General features: G+C 39.6%; 1 protein-coding gene across 11 annotated transcripts in view; it reads left to right on the top strand.

Moving 5' to 3' along the window:
• The window catches only part of dab2ipb (DAB2 interacting protein b), a 220,884-nt gene that overhangs the window by 78,936 nt on the left and 119,072 nt on the right, over positions 1–22,876 (top strand). The window contains exon 1 of one of the 11 annotated variants that reach the window (XM_042508779.2): positions 7,903–8,532. The exons of 9 other annotated variants lie outside the window; for them this stretch is intronic. In XM_042508779.2, coding sequence (XP_042364713.1) covers positions 8,409–8,532 — 124 coding nt within the window. In that variant the 5' untranslated portion in view covers positions 7,903–8,408. Of the gene's footprint in view, positions 1–7,902; positions 8,533–22,876 lie in introns of those variants that run through there. One more of the 11 variants, XM_042508778.2, reaches the window with a different exon arrangement.

Raw genomic sequence — 22,876 nt, 5'->3', positions numbered from 1 at the left:
GTGGTCCCATTAAAGGGTCAACTATAGATCTTTGCTTTGCTTGTCACCTGTCATGGCTTCATATGCGTCTAGACAGAAATGCCATGTAAAGTGGAACTTGATATGTTGGCGTAAGCACACCACCACAGCGCGGTTTAAATATGTTTTTGACACTTGTTCAACTCTTTATTTTGGAGTCTGTAGTTTGTGGTGCTGTTGAATTTTATAATAATAATATACTGACAGGTGTTTTTGTAAGTGAGTGGGTTAAATAATAGAGACGCCTCTCTGTTCAATGCATTACTTTTCAGCAGAGCCACCAGTTCAACTTGGGGACGAGAGACAGTGTGAGAAAGAAAAGACTTCTCACTTGTCTCTGTCTGACATCTATAAGAGTTTGTTGCTGTTTGTTGCTGTTTATACCAAAGCAGCAGTGACTTTATTATATATAATAAAGTCAAGTTGTCTTTTAGAGGGTAAACTATTATCTGCCCAAGGAGATTCAAGCAGCAGTAGCTATCAATTTTGTCTTATCCACTGCTTGTAATCCATACTAATATGTTTTGTCATTTCCAGACGATCAAGTTTTGCCCAGACTCTCAATCCTTGAATCTTTATGGCTTCTTATCACATGCTGGTCTGCTCTGTTATTTCAGAGCAGTCTAATCCCCGTGACTCCCTCTGAGGTGTTTTGCTGTAATGGCGGGCTATATTTTAGGTGTAATGTGTGTGCCACGTTTTTGTGTGAGGACCACTATCCATTTTGAGACAATAGAGAGAGTCATGCCAGGAATCAATACATCTCTCTTTGTCTCTTTGTTTGCTCTGAAAGTGGAATTAGTTCCATTTTCTCCTCAGCTGGATACTTCACCGGCATTTCAAAGTAATGTTTTAGAGCTTAAAAGGTTCAGTGACTTTCTTGGTTTTGGGACATTTCAGCAATTTAAGCCTCACAAGGCTTTTTGCAGCGTTATCTCAGCCACCAGTTTTAATTTGAGTGTCTTCATGTGTGCAATTGATGTTGAGATGCATGTGAAATGTATAGGCGAAGGAAATATATGGGCAATTATGTAATTTTCTCGCAGTATAACCCTCATAATTTCGTAAACTCTTTCAACTGCCAGTGCTCTTTCATGTCAGCCATAGAAACATGCTGCTGTGAAATGAATAAACCTTTATCTAACTTGAACTTTTGTCTTTTCTCTCATTTGCTGCCATGTGGATCCAACTCTTTCTCCATTGGTCTCTTCAATAGGTAAGAGATTTTTATTTTATAACTGTGATTCCTGATGTAACAGATAGTTCTTTTCATATCTTCCATCTACCGGGTTTCTTTCTAGTCTCGAGGTCAATAGCAGACATATTCATCGCTTAAATTTCTACAAGATTTTATTGTGTTTGCAAACATAGAATCACGTCATTACTTATGCTAAAATACACTTTGACATAAGGCCTTTGTTGTTGAGTCCTCTGCAAAGTCCTGCACCTGGTCGGCAACCCACGGGTACTAGGGATGGGCATGTTACGTAAAGTCATTTTTGAGCACTCGCTTAAGTATAAGCGATAAGTACTCCACCGATATAAAGAAAGTCCTGACATAAAATTGGGCCGTCACTATAGTTGAAAGATGCAAATACTTCTTAGTGCTACATGACCAGAAAAAACAGAGAAAATGGACGGTTTTGCTCAGTATGTAGAAAAGGCTCTAGGCCCTGGTTAGACGTTGACCACAGTTCCTCTACCCATACTACCCACATTGTTTTCCTACAAAGCTGGTTAAAAATCAACAAAGTATTCATTTAAGTTATTTTATAGTACTAGCCAAAAAAACAGCTAACATAAGAGTAGGAAAGTAAAAGTGCAATAACTGCATATGGACAGGACAAAAAGAGTCATAGGTGCCCAAGCTGGTTGATGCTGATCAGCTTCTGCCTAATCTGACAACTGTATCACATGTCGGAACAAGAAAATATGCAGAAGATGTTCGCCAAAACATTCCTGAGCTGAGGATGCAGCTGCCTGATAGCAACAGGACAAATACTTTCGATATGTGGACAGATGATTGCTGGAAAAATGGTTGTTTTTGTTTCACTTTGCATTACAGACTTAGAGAGTGCTGAGTGGGACAGTACATTACGTATAATGGCGAAACAGCAAACTGTGTTTAATCATAGCTGCTGTCATTTATTATAAGTCGGATATTATTAAGTCATTTATTAGTTTGGGTAGATCTGAATTTAATTTGGAGATGATTACGGGTAACGGGTCAGTTTTGGTACTGAGCCTTGTAGGTTTGGGTGGTTGCAGCTTTGCAAATCTTAACCCATGCACGGCTTTGATCCTGGGTCAGTGTTTTGGTCATGCAGGAGAACAGGAATTAATTTTTCATCCCTTAGGCACACATTAAGCAAACACCACACTTAATGTTTGGCTCCTGATCGATGATTCTGCACTCAGCACACCTAATGGCTTGTGCTGATCACAACAGTAAACTAAATGCTTCATCTCGATATTTATATTCAAGACATTAGTGTGTCTCTATTGACCTGCAAGACTTGTTGTTTCCAAACCTCTCCCATTCTGCTCTCATGAATTAACAATTCAGCATGCTGACTGCCTGGAAAGTTGTCAACCAAATACCTTGTTGAAATGCCTGGTTTTGAAGTGATGCCATCAAAGTGTGTAAAAAAAAAAAAGACAACAACTTGCAAATCAGCATTATCCTTTTTCCAGGATTTTTTCCAACTAGTAGCACTAATTTTAGAGCAGCAGTACAAAATTTAGGAGCACCTGCAGCACAACACACTCATATTTAATTCAACTTAATTGTATTACTAGAAATGCTTTTGTAATAAATAGTTATATAGTAATAGTAAGTTCTCTCGCTCACTGGGATTATAGCTAAACTTATCATTTTTATCACTGCAATTATTCAGAACTGTAGCTCTTTCAAGGTGCACGAATGTGGGACATTGTTGATACATTTTGAGTCTGTATGAAGTCACAGTTAATTGAAATCTAGTCATGGTCAAGATTTTTTTCCATTAACCCAAAATCAAAGAATAAATAAATTTACCTTCACAATTTATTGGGATTTCTTAAATTATAAGGGGCACAGGTTACATGTTTTATGCTTCCTGTCATATAATCCAATTAATTTTATTGTTGTGTATGCATTTTGTATAAGCTCTGTTTATATCTCATTTTGAAAAGCAGATGTAGTTGCATGTGTACCCTGTGCCATTTCGATGCATTTACCATAAAAATCAGAATACGGGGGTGCTACAGTTTAGCGGCGGCTGGTTTGACCTCGGAAATGCGAGTGGCGTCTAGCTTGATGCAGAAACATCAGACATTGTCTCTGGACCACTGAGAGGCTCAGAAGGATTTGATTCAGCTTGTGTGAAAAGACTGCGGTCAACCTAGTTGTCACTCGCAACTCTGTGGACATAACAGCTGCTGCTAAAGGTGGAGACAGACGGGAGTTTCGGCGAGTAGAGCAGATGTAGTAACATCTCTCTGGAAGCAACACCTTTTAGTTACGCCCTCCTGCAGTTTCACATACAACATGTTGATAATTTCAAAAATAAATGGGGGGCCATTTTTGCAAGTCGTAAACATGCCCCGCCAAACATATGGATAACATCCAAAGTATTGTTTCCGGTTAGGTGTCGCCTCCTTGTATAAAACTGTTAGTTTTTAACTAGTTTTGATCCGAATTTTAGCTTTATGGGTAACCTGATCTCTTAACTTGTTCACATTTCAGGTGTATTATTCTCAGCATTAGAATAGGACAAATAAGAACAATTTGTTCTTTTGTATCTTATTTTTCATCTGCATAGTGTTTGGCTTCAGCATTTAACATTACACATACATTTTGGGGCCCATTAGCCATGTTTTCACAACCATATTTTCATGCACATTTTAAAGTTTGGTTCTAGAAAAACTGTATGGAAACAGCACATTTTTATAAAACAGTTGGGGGGAAAATTTGTTATGCTTGTTGAGATGGTTTTTGCCTTTGTCAAAAAAAGAGTTGATGCAACAAATGGAATATGGAAACATCTTTACAGACAGTTCTGACATAGCACACATTAAACTGACATACTGAACCTTATCATATGTTCCTGCTGTTAGCATCTTCCCATGCTCTACAATGCTCTACAATTATTGCATTCACTCTTCTTTGTCTCCGGACTGCATGAAACATGGCCGCACCAGTTGACATGAAAGAACATTTAAAACTTGCCCAGTTGAAACAAATACCTGGAGACCTCTTTTCATATTTTGTCTCATAGACAAGTCAGATAGTTAAGGAGACTTTTTTTGTTTCTGGTTTTGCAAACTCTATTTTTTCTACTCTGTTTACCAGCAGATTACAGCCATGTGTTGCCTCTACTGCCAACTTCTAATAAAGGTTATTCGCTTGAAACAAGTTGATGGAAATGCCTTTAAATTGCATTTCTTCTTTGCGACGTGCCAAAAGTTTGCTTGAAATACACTCGACAATTTAATGGCAACAACACTATTTGTGGGAACCAAGTTAAGTTCATTTTCAAGTCTGTATTTTTGTTTGAAGGTTCATGTTAATGGAAATAAATAAGTGAGCTCATTGAATAAGTTAACACATTAAAATATGATAAAAGTAATGATGTAATTTATGTTGATTTAACAGAGATATTCTGTAAAGGATAGCATTATATTAACTTTCCGTAAAGGCAGTGCGGTAGGTTGCTGTCACTTTAAGAGAGGAAGTTCGTTTTGTTTTGAGGGGAATTCAGGCAGTTGAGGCTAAATCAAGGACGGAGCCTCATGCTGAGCCTCATGGTTTTCTTATGGTAGTATAGTTTGTTAGTACAACAGGATTTGATAACATCTTAAAGAAGATATAACTTGCATTCACATTAAAACAAAAGCCTGTAGTTTGCGACATCTTTTTTTCTTGACCTTTTATTGCTCCTTCGAGCAAGAGGAGGCCAACAGCAGTACGCGAACTTTACGTGACCCTGAATCTCTGGTCTCCTTGTCTATAGGCTCCTGTCCTGTCTAACAGGAACTCATTGTAGGTAGCTAATCCCAAAGTGACTTTTATGCCGACAAGACAAATCAGTCTGCTTTATCATTAAAACAGTAGCCTGACCACACACCATCCACAATAAGTTCAGTTCTAATCTTAATTTGTGTGCTTTTATGTTATTACAGCTCGGTCTTAAACCCTAGACACTTTGTTATATATCACTGGCTTCTCCATGAGATTGAGAGGACGTGTTAACAGTGTCTTCAGGGCGTTTCATGAGCCCTGCAGCAGCAGCGTGAAGCCTGAAGGCCTTTACATTCCCTCTGCTACCCGGCACACGGCTCTGGCTCGCTCTGGAGTGATGTATACCTGCTAATGGTCCTACTAAATACTCTCTGTGGGACCGGGGGAACAGTCGACTCTATGTTAGAGACATACAGAGACATACACACACTGCTGCATTCTGTCGCTGTGAGTTTATGGGCTGAGGTAATGACAAAAACTCCACACAGCGTGTAGCGTTATGGTCCCCACTGCTCTCACTAGCAACAAGCGGCATCAAAGTGAACAATTGAGCAGCCATAGAAAAGCAAAGGTAACACAGAGGGAGAGGATGAGGCCGCAGGAGAGGAAGACTTAAACACATTTATTGTGGAACGTTGATTACAAAGAGGTTGAAATTTGCGTTTTTTTCTCAGGGTGTTGTTTGTGAGCATGCATATTTGAGACTGTTTTGCATGCTTTTGTTTGCGTTTGTCGTGTCATTAGCATTTTTATTGGATGATGTATTTGTGGTCGTGGTTGTTTTTCCGTACTTTCTATAAGGCGATATCAGTCATGGTATGGTCAGTTCTGTGATCTCTGCCATGAATTTTTGTTCCATGTACCATTTTGTTTGTCTATTTGTACTGCTATTTTATGTCAGTGTTTTATAGAAGCTATCAAAAGTTTTAAAGAGCTTTCAGTCACATATCATGACCTTCATCAGTGGATGGAGTTGTGATTTAGTCACAGTTATTATACTCATTTTTAATTCAGTGTTTAAGTCTAAATATATAGTGACATAAAACACTGTCACAGTTGTTCTTCTTGGACAGTAATGTTCATTTGCTACCCATCTGACTAAGCCCCTATTTCTGGGTTTTGTGTGTTAGTGTCTAGGGGTAAGGTGTTTGTGTAGATATTTTGTTGGGATAGAAGGGTAAGGAGAAGTGTTCAGGCTTCATGGTCTTCAAATTGGCGGTCTTCGGAGGCACTCTTCCAACCGCGCATTAAAATCATCAGCAAGATGGCTGTGCAAGCAATCAAAGACATCAACAAATGTGTTTTGTTTTTTAATATTACCATCATATTATTTTAGTTTAACAGGCATCAACAAAAGTAATATGTCGATGTTTCTGTAGCTAGATGCAGTGGCTGGCCAATGTTAATGTGTTCCCGCCATTAACAGCATATGATGCCCTGAATTTAAACAAAATTTAAAGTCCAGTCCTTGTTATTACTCATCTAATATCAGTACAGACCCCCCCCCCCAATCATTTGATAAACGGTACATCACAATCTCTGATCATTTGCTCAACATTAATTTATAAAATCACAGTTCATAGTTTTCATAAACTGTACAAATTGACACAAAGCCACCCCTTGGTTTAACTTTGGATTTCTGTCACTTTGTAAGCTGCAAGACAAATAGAAATTGTGTGTGGGGCTGGCTGACTGCCCTCTGCACAGATTTCAGAGTGTGATTTGTGTCAGTGCCCGCTCCACAAAAAAGCTCTGACACATATACTGAGAAATTCTTTCCATAGATGTTACAACTGTAAAGAAATTTACATTTTAGCATTAAAAACATGAGAGATTAACAATTGCATGCACATAACATATGCAGCTTCAATATTAAAGGGACAGTTCACCCCAAAAACAAAATACTAATTTTTCCTCTGACCTGTATTGACATTTTTCAGTCCAGATTGTTTTTGTGTGAGTTGCCAAATGTCGTAGATATCGGCTGTTGAGATGTCTGCCTTCTTTCTAATAAAATGGAACCAGAACGCGATTGTCTAACTTGTCCGTGATTTCTGAAAAGAGACATTGCTTGTGGTGCTCAAAGCACACAAAAATATATTTGAAAAACTCAACAGCAGAGTACAATCCAGTCCCATTATATTGGAGGGAAGACAGACATCTCTATGGCTGATGTCGCCAACATGAGGCAACTCGCAAACAATTCAGACTGATAAATAGCACTGCAGGTAAGAGGAAACATTTTTGATTTGGGGGGGTGAATCATCCCTTGAACTTTTAAAGACAGCCATAAATCCTGACTTTTTGTGAAGTCAAAATCACAATGTGAAAATGCCAACATCGCACAGCTCCCAGCATGCACATGCATGCATCCTCACAATTATCCATGTGCCATTATGTCTAGTTGTGGACTCTGGCCCATCTGCCTGACCCTTTCCCTCAGAGCACACTCTGATTGGCTGTTTGACAGTGTTTAACAGCCTATTTACATCTGCTTCTGATAGGCCATCACTCCCTGCCATGCCTTTCTTGCCTCAGGACGCAAATTAAAGCGGTTAACTTGTAAAACCAGGAGTGAGACTTTGGCTGGATCAGGAGTCACTAACAGTAGGGGGGTAGTGATTTTTTTATGGTTGCCAGGCTTGTTTACTGCACCAGATGCTGTCTTATCTGTGAGTCTGTAACAGATTAGTTTGCCTGATGGAGGAAAGTAAAACCTGCTGTAATCTGATATCTGTCGTGTTGACTCCATTCCACTGAAGCTCTTATCTCTGCATGTCTTCTAGGCAGCCCAAACTTTTCTCCTGTTGTTCTCAACCACAAAGCATACTCTCTCTCTCTTTCTCTGTCTCTTACACACACTCCTGCAGAGTCACAGGAGTTGAAGATAGTGGTTTTGGAGGTTTATAACTGTGTTACAAGAGACTCCTTTTTCACTGCTTTGTGAAACTGGCTTTCTGACTGTCTGTGAAATTCCTGTAGTGTACTCTGGAGCTGGGAACAGGAACAGCTTTCCTGTCATTCAGGATACACACTCACACAGTATTCCGGACATCATGCCTCTGGGATCTGGCTGTGGGAAACTTTGAGGGGGAGTGTTCAAAGGTGGAGCTTAAGTCTGATCTTGTGGGACAGGACACACGTATTGAGCAGAGGTGGATGGTTGATGGTTTAATCTTCTTCTTTCTCCAGTGAGTCTCACGATAGAGTGGATTTGATCACAACACAATCCATGAGGACTTAAGTAGACGTGAGTGTCTGCAAGAGGACTGCTAAGTGAAGTTTGTGATAAACAGAGTCCATGAGAAGGTTGCTTGGAGTTTACCAGCAGATTCAAGAGGACTTGTTTGAGTGCTGCTGAGATATCTTGTTATTGGAAACTTGCACCATGGCTGGGGTCACTAGGAAGGGATCTGGGAGACCCTCATACTACTACAGGTTCCTGGGCAAGTCCCGACTGCAGCGTCAGCGAAGCCGGTCCCGCAGCCGCACCAGGCCGCCTGCCAGCAGGGGTAATAAATGCCACTACTACTGCTAAAAAAAGTTCACCATGCAGCAGTTTTAGCCTTGTATACACCACAAGACGCAAGTACAGTGTGGCAACTTTGTTCCTTCAATGTGCTGTAGCTTTGTATTGAAGGTGGTGTTAACCTTTGAAGCAAATGGGTTTAATTTATTTCAAAAACATGGGGTGAAGGCACTGAGCAACGTAACAACACATAGCCCCAAAAAATAGCAAGAAATTCGTTTTTAAAAAAAAATTACCTGAAAGTGAGCAAAAAAATAAAAAAACAAAACAGAAAATTACCTTAAAAACTGCAGGAAAAACATGTATTTTTTCCAGCAACAAAATTTAAAAAATATAATTGTAATGATTATTAATATATTTTTCTTGGCATTTTTCCGTGGTTTTTGAACATTTTTATAATAATATTTTATTAGATTTATTAATTAGTAGATTATTTTCTTTGTCACCTTTTTCAAAATTCTTGCAATTTGTGGGAATTTTTTGTCAAGTTGGTCATTGCCTTTTTCTTACATTTTTGAAAGAAAGCAAACCAATTTGTTTCAGTATCAAAGGGTTTTATAACTTGTGAAAGGCATCTGAACGCAGCACAAGAAAACTTGTGTCGGAACAGATGTTAAAAGGGTTAAATATTTCTCTTTGGAGGAGGCAGTTGTGCTTTTTAAACATTACTTTTGCTGTAAATATGAGACCTACTTCTATAGTAACATTATTTTTAGAACCCATGGCAACACTCCACTGTTGCAAATGTGTTTGTGTTCATGAGAAACAGAGTGAGATGACAGTTTGGCGTCACTATTCACAAGGTGATGCTACGCTCAAATTGCAGCACCAACGCTCACAGCTCACAGCTCAGTGTCAACCTGCTGAGTTCCACCCCGTTCGGGCGCTTTGTCCACAAATATTTTTGTTCCTATCAACTTAAATACACTTTTAGCCAGTTAGTTAGTTTTATGCAACTCTTTTTCTGTCAGCCCGCGTCCTCAAGCGCTCTATTTCTTCACTTGTGCCTCTCAGTGCTGCTGTACTTACTGCTGAAGGCAGTTTTTGAACTGCAAGGTTATAGTGATAAGTCTGCCCCCGAGGCTTAGCTCAAGTTACTTGAATTGAGAGAAAAGAAGTATCTCTAAAATCTTCAGTCTATTGATTTCTTTCTGCTGTATCTTGCCAACCGAGATATTAAGTTGAAGACTGTTGCGATAGTTGCTGTGGATATGATGCAAACTTTCTGGAGACAAATAGCTCGAGCAGGGAAACATGAGGCTCACTTTCGCTGAAACTCACCCTTGTTTCGTTAAGATAACTTGCATTATGTAAGTGTAGTTTCTATAGCAAGAGACACACAATGGCTGACACGGTCACTGGAGAGACAAGCAGAGTGTGCAGGTGTCTGGTTTGTATGTCTTTACTTTGCAACTCTGTCTGATGAAAGAGGCGCTTTGAAGTCTCCCTTCTGTATCATTCAGTTCTCAAAAACACACACACACTTATGTACAAAGACACACTCTGCCTTGATCTCCGCGGCTAAGTGCAAGCTACCCCTTTGCAGAAACTTTTACACATGCGGTGACACGCAGACAGGCTGAGGAGGGGGTTGTTTCCAGATGAAGCAAAAGACCACTCTGAAGAGCAAAACACACTTTGATTTTTGTAGTTGAAATGGTTAGAAGTAGTTGTGGCTGTGCTTGGAATGACCCTAAACTTGTAACTGTGTGTGACTAAATCAGTGAATTGAAGATATTATAATGTGGGTCTGTTGGCAGAACTCATCAGATGGTCATCTGCCCTCATCTCATGACTCAAGAGGAATTATTATAATCAAATCAATAGGCAGCAAATGCTTATTGAAGCTACAAATTTTTGTTAGAGCAGCTGTCTTGATTCACGTCTTGGGCTAATTATTATTATTATTATTTGTTTAAGTAAAAAGGGATACTGTTTGCAACAACTGATATTCTAGAGCTGTATCCCTTATATGTTTTTAAAGCAGTTATAATCAGTATTTTTGTCTCAACAGTGGATTAAATGACTACTTTAATGTGAAAGAACTCGCCTTTCTCCTTATACAGTGGTTCGTATGATATCTTGTGAATCAGCGCCCCGTAAATGGTAATACATATTTAACATTCACTTACACAGTACACTTAGTTGTTGAGGTTAGGTTTAAGCATGTAAAGTTGCTGTGGTTAGGGTTAGGAAAAGAAAAATGGTGTGACATACTTTAAAATGTCTCAAAGTTGACCAGTGCCAAACAGCAGACTACTGAGAAAAGCCCAGGGGTAAACCCTGTGTTTTGTTATCAGCGCCCAATGAATGACTTTACACACTTAATGTAGAGTTACGAAGGTTGAGACCAGGCAAGTGAAGGCTAATGTCGTTAGGGTTTGGAAACGACACATGGTGGCGACGTACTGCAGTGCGCAAGTTTCCCAGTTCTGAACAGCAGTCTCATGAGAAATGTCGCGGGGAAAGTCCTGTGTTTTGTCATCAGCCTGCAACGAATCACGTGATGCACTTAATGTAAAGTTATAAAAGTTAGGTTTTGGCATAAGCTACTGTGGTTAGGGTGAGGAAAAGAAACATGGTGACAGGCTGATATATCGCGTGATCGGAGCCTTCCCAAATACGTGGGCTATACATGAGTTACTGTGTCATGATGACCTGGAATATGTAGAAATTTTGGTGCATTACCTTTCATCGAAAAACATATCAAAAATGCATGAGAACAGCCTGCCTGTAGTGATGAGCTCACACTGAACTGTCATCTAACTTTGCAGTTCCCTTTAGCTCTACAGAGCTTTTATAACATAGTTTGACTCTGTGTGTTTTAGTTTTACTGCCCGTAACCGAACAGTTTTGGTTCCATCTCTTCCATGTGCTGATAAATCCATTTAGAAACACGGTTATAGGCTAGATATGCATTGTCAAAAACCCTATTTCTAACCCTGTTTCCTCATTTGCGGAAACCAAATTAGGTTGAGGATCAGATTACTGTGGAAAGCGGATAGGATTTTTTGCAACACTATTAAGTGCTTTGATATGCCAGGTATTTAATTCACAGCAAACACAAAATTTCCAGAAATGTACTATATCACAACTGCAATAATAACATATATAGAATTACATAAACAGTGACAGGAGACTTTATTCATATTGTGCATCCGTCAGTGTGTCTGTATGTTTTTCTCTGATTCATTGAAATGAGGCTTGTGAAGAGAAAAATAAACTTTTCTCTCGAGTAAACAGTTTCATGTGCCTGGAGCGAAATGATATGATGTTGCTGAAATGTGTCTCATTCGAGCAACTTAAAAGCTCAGTCTAAAAAGGGTGTTTTTGTTCACACCGGAGCCATGAACAGCTACATGTGTTTATCTTGAGGAAGTTGCTATAGCCCCTCTTGGTACACACACTGTCACTGGGACTGGTCAGGTGGCAGCTGCATGAGCTCATGCGCTATTGTTTTGACAGCATGTGTTTTGCATGTCAGCGAGTCATTATCTGTGAATGGAAAACTTTATATCACTCTAACATCACTCTGGATCCGTTTCCCCTTCTTTCACAGAGGTCTTTGACATTTACATACAAAGTTGCAGCTTATCTCACAGAGAGAGAGAATGGCAGAGAGGCGAGCAAAAAAAAAAAAAAAGAGAGCGCATTGTCTGTTCTGACTTGTTATGCTGTCGTGTTTTGAAACTCTTGATGCAATCAAAGTCTTTGTTCTGAATTGTCTTGAATAGAAATACTGTCATTTTTCAGAACAGAGCTCATCAGCTGTCAGTTTTTATCTGCATTAGCAGAGCCTTTATATATAACACATAACAGCTTCAAATTGTTGAGAAAAGAAAAGTTGTCCTAACTTTGGTAAACCTTTCTATCTCCTAAGAGAGAAACATTTTTGGTTGAAAAATAAGGTCTTAGAAAATGTGGATGGTTTGATCAAAGTTTAGTTTCTATCTTAGTTTTTGCCTCATGGTGGGTAGAGTCCCACCCGGCTGAGTTGAGTTGTTATTGTCTGACATCATACTGTTTTGTGGTATCAGGTAGACTGCTGCTAGGGGTTGTGTTTTTCCCCCCTCTAGGTGTTTTACACAAACCAACTGGTTGTTCCCTGCAAGGAATAACTTGCAGTTCTTCCTTTCTTTCCAGTAATCTCACTTTATTCTTGTCGACCCATATTCTCACATAAAAGCTGGCAACCCCTTCATGTTATATGTAAACATGTATACACATTTTACTGTACATTTGAAGACATCCAAATGCATCACATTACATCAATTCCATTTCTCACACTTTTTAACCTTTAAACTTAACATAAGAAACCTTCACATATCTATTGCTAAAAAGGTGTGTAGGAGAGGGGCAAGCAGAACACAACTTAGAAAAAGACTCCCGCACACCGTTTAACTTGCAAAGAAAATTATTTTAAATGCAACGTTTTTGTACTTGACCTTCATCATGCAAAAAATGGTTGCCTGATGAAGGGCAAGTACTGAAAATTATAATAATGTTATCTGCAAGTTAAACAGTGTGTGGAGGTCTTTCTCTAAGGCCAGGTTTGAATGAGAATGGCCCCACAAAAAATGGAAAAGTCATTTTTAAAAAGATTTTCGCTCATATAATAACATGAAAAAAATGATAAACAAAAACAAAAATGATCCCTGTGTACACGGATCTGCAAAAACAACAGAAAGCTCTGTAGTAGGCATGCCTGGCCAGCAGTTGGTGGTGTAACTTTATAATGACACACCATAGAAGAACACAGAAGTGCGTCCGTGAAGCCACCATTCTCACAGGATCTGCACATCACCAGAAGGGCCGGCGTTTTCAAAAGATTATTCTCTGGAAACCAGTTTCAAAAGTTTGCGTTGTCAGGTCGCCAAAATGTGTTGTCGTGTGAACGAAGAGCCAAATTGCAACAAAATGACAAAATGACATGTTAAAAAGCCCGGCCTCCCAAAGACTTATGTTAATCGCCATTATATCTTTCAACATGCAACACGCCCATTCTTGATTCAGATTTTTTATGTTCTTTGACCACAAGCCTGCTTTTAATTAAACTGACTGACATCAGAGTGGTATCTATCGTCTCATTAAACTTTCTTCAAGAAAATTAATAAGCATATTTCCCAAAATGTTTAACTATTCCTTTTAAAGCTCAAGACTTTCCTACATAACATTTTTTACATTAATAAAACATCAAAATAAAATGTTGGAGGATGTCACGAGCAGCTGGAGTAGGGAAGACAAGTCAGGTCAAGTCTGTGTATAGATTCATATCGCATACAGTCTCTCAGTCGCTCCACGTCAACAATGGTTGCAGTCTTCTAAAAGAAGGAAGAACCAAACAAAACAAAGAAAGGAAAAAATGAAAGGAAAGGGAGGAAAAACTGGAAGAAAACTAAAGAGGAAATTTGTGATGATAAGAATCAGAAAAAGACAATTAAAGAACAATAATACAAATACTTGGTGTAATAAGCCTGGCACATTATTTCTAAGGAGGTAAACTTTAGGACGTGCATAAAATAGTTTTTACTACATTTTAAATAAACTGGCAGACTCTGACAGCTCCGTGACTGCTCCAGTGAGAGCGCCAACACAGCATGCTGTAACAGAAGTAACAACTGCGTGAAATCATGAGATGTCACAACAGTAAAAAAAAGAGTTACAGCCAGCAGCTTGCAAGCAAGTGTTTGAACTACTCGATAACAACTCAATAATGCATTACCACTGACAGTTATTGCACGTAATCATATTCTCAATGGGTCATTACCAAGAAACACTTTTGATCTGCACTACTGCGTCATGCTTACTTTCTGTCAGGCTGCTTATGATGTAGCCAGATTTTGATTTGAGTGTGTGTGTGTGTGTGTGTGTGTGTGTGTGTGTGTGTGTGCTGATGGGAAGTGAGGACAGAAGTAAGGCTGAAAGATAGGAAACATGGCCAGAACAACACAGACAATCATAATGACTCAGTTTCCGATGCCTAAGTCACATTTATATACACAGGAAGGCTGGAAACGAGTCTGTATTAATGATTTGTGTTAATCTGCTTTAGATATTAACAAGATGGAGGGAAAAAAAAAGAGAGATTTAGAGCTAAATAGTGCCAAGATCCAGACTTTAACTTGGCCAATGGAGTCACTTTTCCTGTTTTCTCTCAGACAGATTAGCCCTTAGATCTGTTTTTGCAGTTTGTGCCCGAGCATCCTCTCTGAGATTAAGGTCATGTTTTAGTAAAACAAAGGCTTCACCAATCAGCAGAGGCAGCCTCATTCTTTGATCATTGCGCTTTAATTTTCATCATCAATCAGGCCAAGGGGCAGGAGAATATATGAGATAAAACTGCTGAAATTAACAAGGATAAAACAAACTAAAAGTCTACTTTGTCAGGTTAGTATAACAAGATGAAAAATGTAATCAGTTTGCCTCTGAGAGTGAATCATTGGAAGCAGAGACATGCCACAGAGGGCAGGGACAGCTAATACAGTGATCAAGCAGTGAAGTGAGACCGCCAGAACTCTCCACATCATCTCAGTGTTTAACCCTGGATTACTTTCTGATCTTGGTCTCATCTTTAGAGTCCGTGTTTGTATCTACCCCCCTTTTTCCTCAGCCTTGAGAATCATGGAGATGGGCCAGATGACGCAGGGCTTCTGAGCACCCAAAGGAGTCCAATAACAGGGGGACAGGTGCAAGCTAATCCCCCTTTAATCCATAGATATCAACTCAGATTACAAACCAGAGCCAGGGAACAATTTGGGGGAAAAGCTGAAGAACTACAGAAGATCATTGCCATCCCTCACCCTGAAAACAGCTTGGTGACATCCAGCAGACAGTATGTGCGAGTAAGCTGCGCTTTCACACGCACTTATATATGCACACAGTCAGTGTTAAATATTGAATCGTGTTGTCATGATACTGTGTTTCTCTACGTTGCATTTGTTTAGCTATTCCCCTAGTGTTGCCCAGAGCTTTACAGAAAATACAAAAAACAGTCTAACTCATGCTTTGGTTGGAATTCCAGGGTCTGGATCAGGGTTGTCAATTTCAGTAAATTTTGCTTTTGATAGACACTATTTAATTGGGTTAATTTTCAAGAAAAAAACAAACAAATATAAAATGACGTTAACTAAAAGTCATTTCCTTTAAGTCTGGCACTTGATGACTCAGTGAGGTTAAGCGGTCCATTTCAAAGCTCTGTCCATTTAGAGGTGGTGAAATTTCAATATTTTGTGATGTAAATGTCTAAATGTATTGCCTTTTATTTTATTTTCTGTTGGATTTGCTGACAGACAGCTGGCTAGCCGTGATAACATGTGGAAACTTAATGCCCTCTGTGCTCCCTCCAGTCTCCACCAGTTAGCTAACTTTAGCGGTGGCTGCTCTGCACTGTGCACGGCCAGTGTTGGGTGGGACCTAGCTAGCTACTTTGGAATATTTCTTAGCTGTAAAGACACATACTTGTCAGTGATTTATTATGGTTATCAAAATGCATGGCTCATCAAAATAACACCAAGATTTCTTAATTTTGACCATATAGCTGCGGAGAGGTAACCAATAGTCTAGGAAACCTTGGAAGCTCTACTATCTGGAGCAATTATCAGTACCATTGTTATGTCTGTCTTTTGCTGTAAGAAGCAGTTGGACATCCATCCCTTAATGGCAATCAAACAGTTGTGTGAAAGTACAAGTTTGTCAGTGTTATAAGGCTTAACGGAGATATAAAGATGCAATTTATGATAACATTTACCCCTGAATTTGCTAATAATGCAACCAAGCACTAGAATATATAAAGCAAATAATATAGGACCTAAAACTGAGCCCTGAGGTACGCCGTAGGAAAGAGAAGCAGTATCAGACCTTAAGGGATAAAGCAACACAGAGAAACTCCTATTCAAAGGAAAGTAACTATGTTAGCACCACTAGCTGTCCTGTCATTGCTCACCGTGTTAGCAGAGCGAACAGTGATAACTTTTAAAGGGCGTTTATGGCTCATAATTGAGCCCTTTACTCACCAAGGTGACCTAGAGGGAGACCAGAGGGTGGGCACAATGTTTCCACAGCAACACTGTTGGGTTGTGAAGGTGTTACTCATGGTAATCTCTGAATGAGCAGCTAACTCCCACTTCACTCCCATTTCAGTTTACTGCACTCCACACCTGGGTGGTGCGGAGTGCAGTAAAGTGAAGAATAGCAAAATGAACCTATAGACCGACATGTGTAAACAGTTAACCATTGACATCCCTAGAACCACAATATAAAAAAAAAAGTTAGACCAATAACTACAACTTTGCCGTAAAAGTGAGCCTGTCATTCTAGGTTAGCCTTGTGCAACCGTGTGCAACTTTTGTTTTGGGGAGGGAAAATATCTCAGCGAGCTGTCATATGTTATTTGGTAACGCTATCAACTGATACCAAGCCTGCACAGAGTGTTTGTTTCATATCTGTGTGTCTGTTAGTGAATGTTATTGAAGTTAGTAGGATCTCAGTCAGCAGTCGCAGGAATGTTGCTGCTGTGTCGCCCTCTGCACAAACACAAACTTCCTCCTTCTGCACCCCACTCTTCTCCTCCTCCTCCTCCACGCCTCTCCTCTGCCTTCCCATAACACACTGCAGACAAAGGCATACATGTGCCAAACTAAACATGAAGCAGAGCCTCTCTCTCGGGATATCACTCAGAGTCGAATGTAGAATTCTTGAGTTTGTGGAAAAAATTGAGGGTTGTGGCTTAAATCAGCTGTGGTGGCACTTGGTGCTCCCAGTATCTGTTGCACTGATTATTGGCTGACTATGTTTCACGAACTCAAGACTTTGTTTCCCGTTCCATTTTTAGTCTGGCTCTGGTTTAAATCCAGGCTGCTTTGATGTTTTTTTTTTCACTCCACAGCTGACTTCAAAATTGGGGCTCAGTGTTAGCTCAGAGTTAAGTGACTGTTGACCGTATCTGCACGAGTGGTTGCTGTAGGTTGAAATGATTCTCTTTTACTCCCTCGTGTCCACAGAGTCGCTCCAAGGAGACGGAGCAGCACCTCTTTATCACCCCATCATCTCAGCGCTGTGTAAATACCACATCTCAGAGGTCAAAAGTCCAGCGCTGTCCTCACAGTTCAGTGTTAACACACGAGTCTCTGCAGCCACACACAACGAAACACGATAAGAAACACTCTGGTATTCTCTGTCTCTCTCACACACTAACATGCTTAAAGTTTGACAGTTCAAAGCTGTGCCTGTAATACATTATGTGCCTGTGTGGGCCTCCACTGTGACCTCCATAACATGGATCTCCATCCAGCTGGGAGTCAGATATACCACTAATGAGACTATGCCTGCTGACAAAATAAACGAAAAAAGAAATCTTCTTTCAGGCAGATTGCTGTTTGATTGACATTAATTCACAGTTTATATTCTAGAGACAGACAGAGCTTCTTTCTTTTTTTTGCGCCACTATCAGCCAGGCAAGACAAGTTCTAGTTGTCTTGTACTTGAGGGGAAAAACTGAAAAGTGATGTATTTGTGAAGGGAGGGGAGGATGAGAGGCGGGGTGGACCAAGAGAAGATAGTCCTCCAGGTAGAGAGAACACAGTAAACACAGCCTGACAGCCTGTGATTTTTGCTGCACATTTCAGCGGCCCACAGAGAATGTATGTGCGTGTGTGTGTGTGTGTGTGTGTGTGTGTGTATGAAATCTCATCTGCTTTTCCCTCCTGTCATAACACAAGAACTCTGCGTTCTCTTTGGAGGCTATTTTTCAGCCCTCAGGGTATAGACTTCTTGAAATGCCGACACGTGCTGCTGTTGATAACAGGTTTTTGTTGTGAAACTCTCATAAACTCAAAGAGAACAGCTCCGATTATTAGTCCGCCTTGTTCAAATACACACTTTAAATCAGCTATAATGAATATTTTAATATTAATAGTGGATCAGATGACAATGTATATGGGAAAGTTGCTCAGGAGTCGCATTCTTCCTGTTAATCTTTCATTCATATATCAAAACATACAATTTAAAGTCCCCCTCCAGACACATTTTAAAGCACACACTTCAACTAGTACCAATATTTTGTTTAACATTATTTTCCCCACATAATGGTATTTGAAAAACTCTGAAAAAGGGCTGGAAGCAGATCTACTCTTTTTCTGTCATCGAGAAAATCTGGATCTGGTCTCCACCCACCACTGCTGCTTGCTTGTTAGAAAAGAGCAGTGCGCATGTAGATGGTTGGTGTTGACATTAGAGGAAATATTGGAGCGACTCAGTCACATGTTTGAGCCTCAGTCAGACCCAGACACAGATGAGGAGTCGCACCAAATTCTGTAACAAGCAGGCGTATCAGAATACCAACGTGATTAGCATCTTTTATTTGTTTATGTTGTTTGTTAGCTTGCGGGCTAACTGGCAGAGGCTGACACAGAGTTGGTGTTTATGAAAGGTGCAATAATATCTGCTACAATTGGGGCTTTGGTAGATGCTAAAAGGAAGCTCCAGGATCCAGTTTATATCAAAAACTTCACACTGTACCATCTTTTTGGATAAAACTTTCACTATGGTAATGCTAACTCTGCTCTCTGAACTGACAAATCAGCCCTGCGCTAGCTGTCAGGTATCTTTGCTGGTGTTGTGTTAAAGTCTGTGCCCTTCCCAGTTGGCTTTCATTATTAGTGATGTACCTAATATAGTTTCCCTTGGGTACATTTGGATCTCAGATTTTAGGGAAAAGTCAAGACACAATCTCCTTCAATAGAAGAATGTGAAAAGACCTCTTTAGTAGGGGTGTGAGCAGAAAACTTTTATGCAACATTTTTGTGTGTCGATATGGTATCGCTACACAGCTGTCAGGAATCTTGTTTAGATTTAAAATAATACAAATTATTAACATTGGAAATACAAATCCAACTTAGGTAATAAATACCAATATTTTGCAATATATGTGAACGTAGTACTCAGCATAACGCAAAACATTTAAATCCCAATAATATTGTATCCTTTGCACAGAGTTAAGTCAGTATAGTCAAGGTCAGACATTTTAGGAGACATAAATATTTAAAAAAAAAAAAACAACAACTTATTTTTGATTGGAGGAGAGCTTTTAGGTAAAAATCAGGACCTTCATAATTTGAATAAAGTAGCTCATGAAATATATAGTAAGGTGTGCCAATTTAAGTTTCCTACAGCTATTATTTCAATGTATCAGATACATATGTCATAATTATTTAATTTACATTACTGTAAGGATCAGATCAGACTCGGTATTTGTAGATACTAAATATTTCCACAAGTATCAACATTTTGGGATTTGATTAGGACACCTCTAATTTTAACATCAAAGATTTGTTTCAGGAGTTGATGGAGACCAAAAAAGAGTGAATATTGGCCATACATTCATCAGAAAATAGGACTCAAAATGAATGATTGCATTGCTCCGTTTCTGCTGAATGTATGAATCAGCAACTGAATCCAAACCTTACTTATTAATTACCTTACCAGCACATAACTTGCTGTTTTTAGCTGTTGTGATTGACACTGAAATTAAAAACCAGATTTAGCCCATAGAACCAACCAGTTAACACATAAAAGTTGTAAACCTGTAAGCCTGTCTGGTGCTCTCAAGAATAGGGAAATCTTATATAAGGGGGGACTTCAGAGATTAGACCCAAAGTATACAGGTGCACGTGGACTAGAGGTAATAAACTTTATTACAGACTACAGACAAGAAACTGTATTTCAAAGACAAGCATTTCAATGCCAGTGCCTCTTCACCAGAGTCCTGAGTGGTGAAGATGCATGTGGTGTTGAAACATTTGTCTTTTTAATAAAGTTTGTTGCCTGTAGTCCATGTGCTTCAGTATACTGTGGACCTCATCTCTGAAGTCTCCTGATATAACTTGTAAAATATGATTGTGCTTGTCTGAGTCAGTTTGTTACATTGAAATAATGTTACAGCAAGTTTGCACACAGCATTGACTACACAGAACAATGTACGTGTAAATGTGACTGTTAATGTAATAGATGATGCAACTAGGTCATTCATAACAAAAAAAGACAATAATCACGAACTCCAAATCAGCAGAGTGATTACCAGCATAATATTAGCAGTACAGAGTGTAGATACTGAATGTTCTTTTCAAGCCGCTATCATTTGTAGGCAGATTTAATACCCCATGCAACAGCTTACAACAACATTTGTGGATTTCCTCTTTCATCACGGAGCCATTTAGCACAGCCAGCTTCTCAAGCGATAAAAGATCATAAAACACATCACTCCAGGCAAAAGAACAACATGTGTTCGCAAAGTCAACTGTCATTATTATTATATGAGCACGGCACTTTGGCACAGCCACACCAAAAATAAGTCGTTATGCAAAATGTTCAGCGCCGTTCCTGTTTTTCCCCTTAGTGTATCTTGTCGTCTGACAGTTTTAGTGACACATTACCACCGGCCTGCCCAGCGTGCTGTTTCTCTATGCACCTCACACATGAATCAGTCGTACTAGATCCATCCTGTTTGTCTCGCCTTGATAGTAGAGCACAAAACGTTTGAAAATATTGAAACATCATGGTTCGTTTCAGAAGTAGGAGAGGCTTTGAACCTTTCCTCCCCCGCCTTTAGTCCACAGTGATTTTGCAAACTGGAATATCCTGTGCTGGTGAGGTCTGAGAGGAAGGAAAGGTTAGTTGGCACTGCTCACTGGGTAAAGCAATAGAGCAAGCCTGTTCGGGAAACACTGAGGGAACATGCAGTCTGACCTATATTACGAAATGTTAATGGAAGGAAGGAGGATGACCTTAGATACGATGGGTGGATGGGTGGGTGGATGGATGGCCAAAGGCTTTTACATGTCAATTTTTGCATGGATTAACCTAACAAGATACGATGTGTTAATTAGAGTTTAACAGTCGCTAATTGGGGTATTTCTTACTTAGTTATGCTAACTGACTTGTCTAGCTTTACACTCACAAAGACAAGAGCGGTGTCAGTCTCATGTAACTCGCAGCAAGAATTTTCGAAAAAAGTTGAACTATTCTTTTAAGACCCAGTCCTTTGCTGTGTTTAAGGTTTTGTGTGATTTTCACAGAGATACTGTACATCCACTCTAAGTCTGCACTGCCCCCTATCTCTGTTGACCAGACACATTCACTCCTGTGCACACACGAAATGCAGACTGATATCATCATCGTCTGTGCAGCTCTAGCCCTCACAGGGCTCTCATTGGCATTCTCAGGGTCCCATTAAACAACTGTGAGTCTGCCTGGAGGTGGGTGTAATCAAGATAGAGAGATGGCTCTATTTGTGGGAACATAGTGATGGAGGAGTCAACAGCGGAGGTGTGACTTTTTGGGGAAATGTGAAGGGATAGGGAATAACAGCAGGAGAGGTGCAATGAGGAGGTAACGGCAGATGAGAATTGGATTTAGGAGATGAAGTTGTGATGATACAGTGAGAGAATTCAGTGCTAGAGGTTTGAAGAGAGCTTTAATCAAAGAGCACACAGAAAAGAAAGCAGATTGATAAAGGAGAACAAAAATCGTATAGCGTCATCGTTGCTAAATTGGTGCTAAATTTAGGCTCTTGTGTCTATTTTGCAAGTCTTGGTGGTGCTTTTTTTGGTTGCTTAGACAGTTGTGGTGTGTGGCTACAAGTCACTCATAAGAAGAGATGCTATAGCCAGGTTGAAATTCAAATATTAATTATCAGTAAAAGAGGAAAAGATCAAAGAGAAATGGGCACCGGCTGAATTAGCATCGTGCTAGTCATTGTGTAGGTGTTGGTTGACTACAACAACAAACTGGACAACCTCTGTGCTCCATCAGTTTCCAGCAGGATATCAGGAACTGTAAAATCCTTTGATTCTTTGATGTGTGGACAGTTAGATCACTCCACAACCAGTAATCGTAGATCACCAGAACCATTTGGTAATATGGACAGTTATAACGCAAACAGGAACTAAATTACAATGCACAAGTTAAAGGGGCTGATGGGATCCCATTTCACTGGTGTTGTACCTTGTAAAATTCAGTGGGACAAATACATAATCTTTTGAGTAGGAAAAGGGGTGAAAGATGAGGATATGAAGAAAATTATATGCAGGGAATAGATTGGAAATAAGGTCAGTGAAAAACAGCCTTAAGGCTGTCAGACTTGATATTTCACTTTCAGACAGAACAGTCGTTGTCTGTGAACCTTTCGATTTAGAGCAGAGCCTTAGATGCCAAATGTGACGAAACATGCACTCATACCACTTCAAATACCAAAAAGCTTAATCAACAACTATTAACAGAAAGCAGCCACCACATGCACTGTAAAACGTCTCTTTGATGATTTACTTCAGTGT

Source organism: Plectropomus leopardus, chromosome 20, assembly GCF_026936395.1.
Source record: "Plectropomus leopardus strain MGB_pleo_1.0 chromosome 20, ASM2693639v1, whole genome shotgun sequence".
Lineage (NCBI taxonomy): Eukaryota > Metazoa > Chordata > Actinopteri > Perciformes > Serranidae > Plectropomus > Plectropomus leopardus.
The sequence above is the reverse complement of the archived record's forward strand: the minus strand, read 5'-3'. Positions and strand labels throughout refer to the sequence as shown.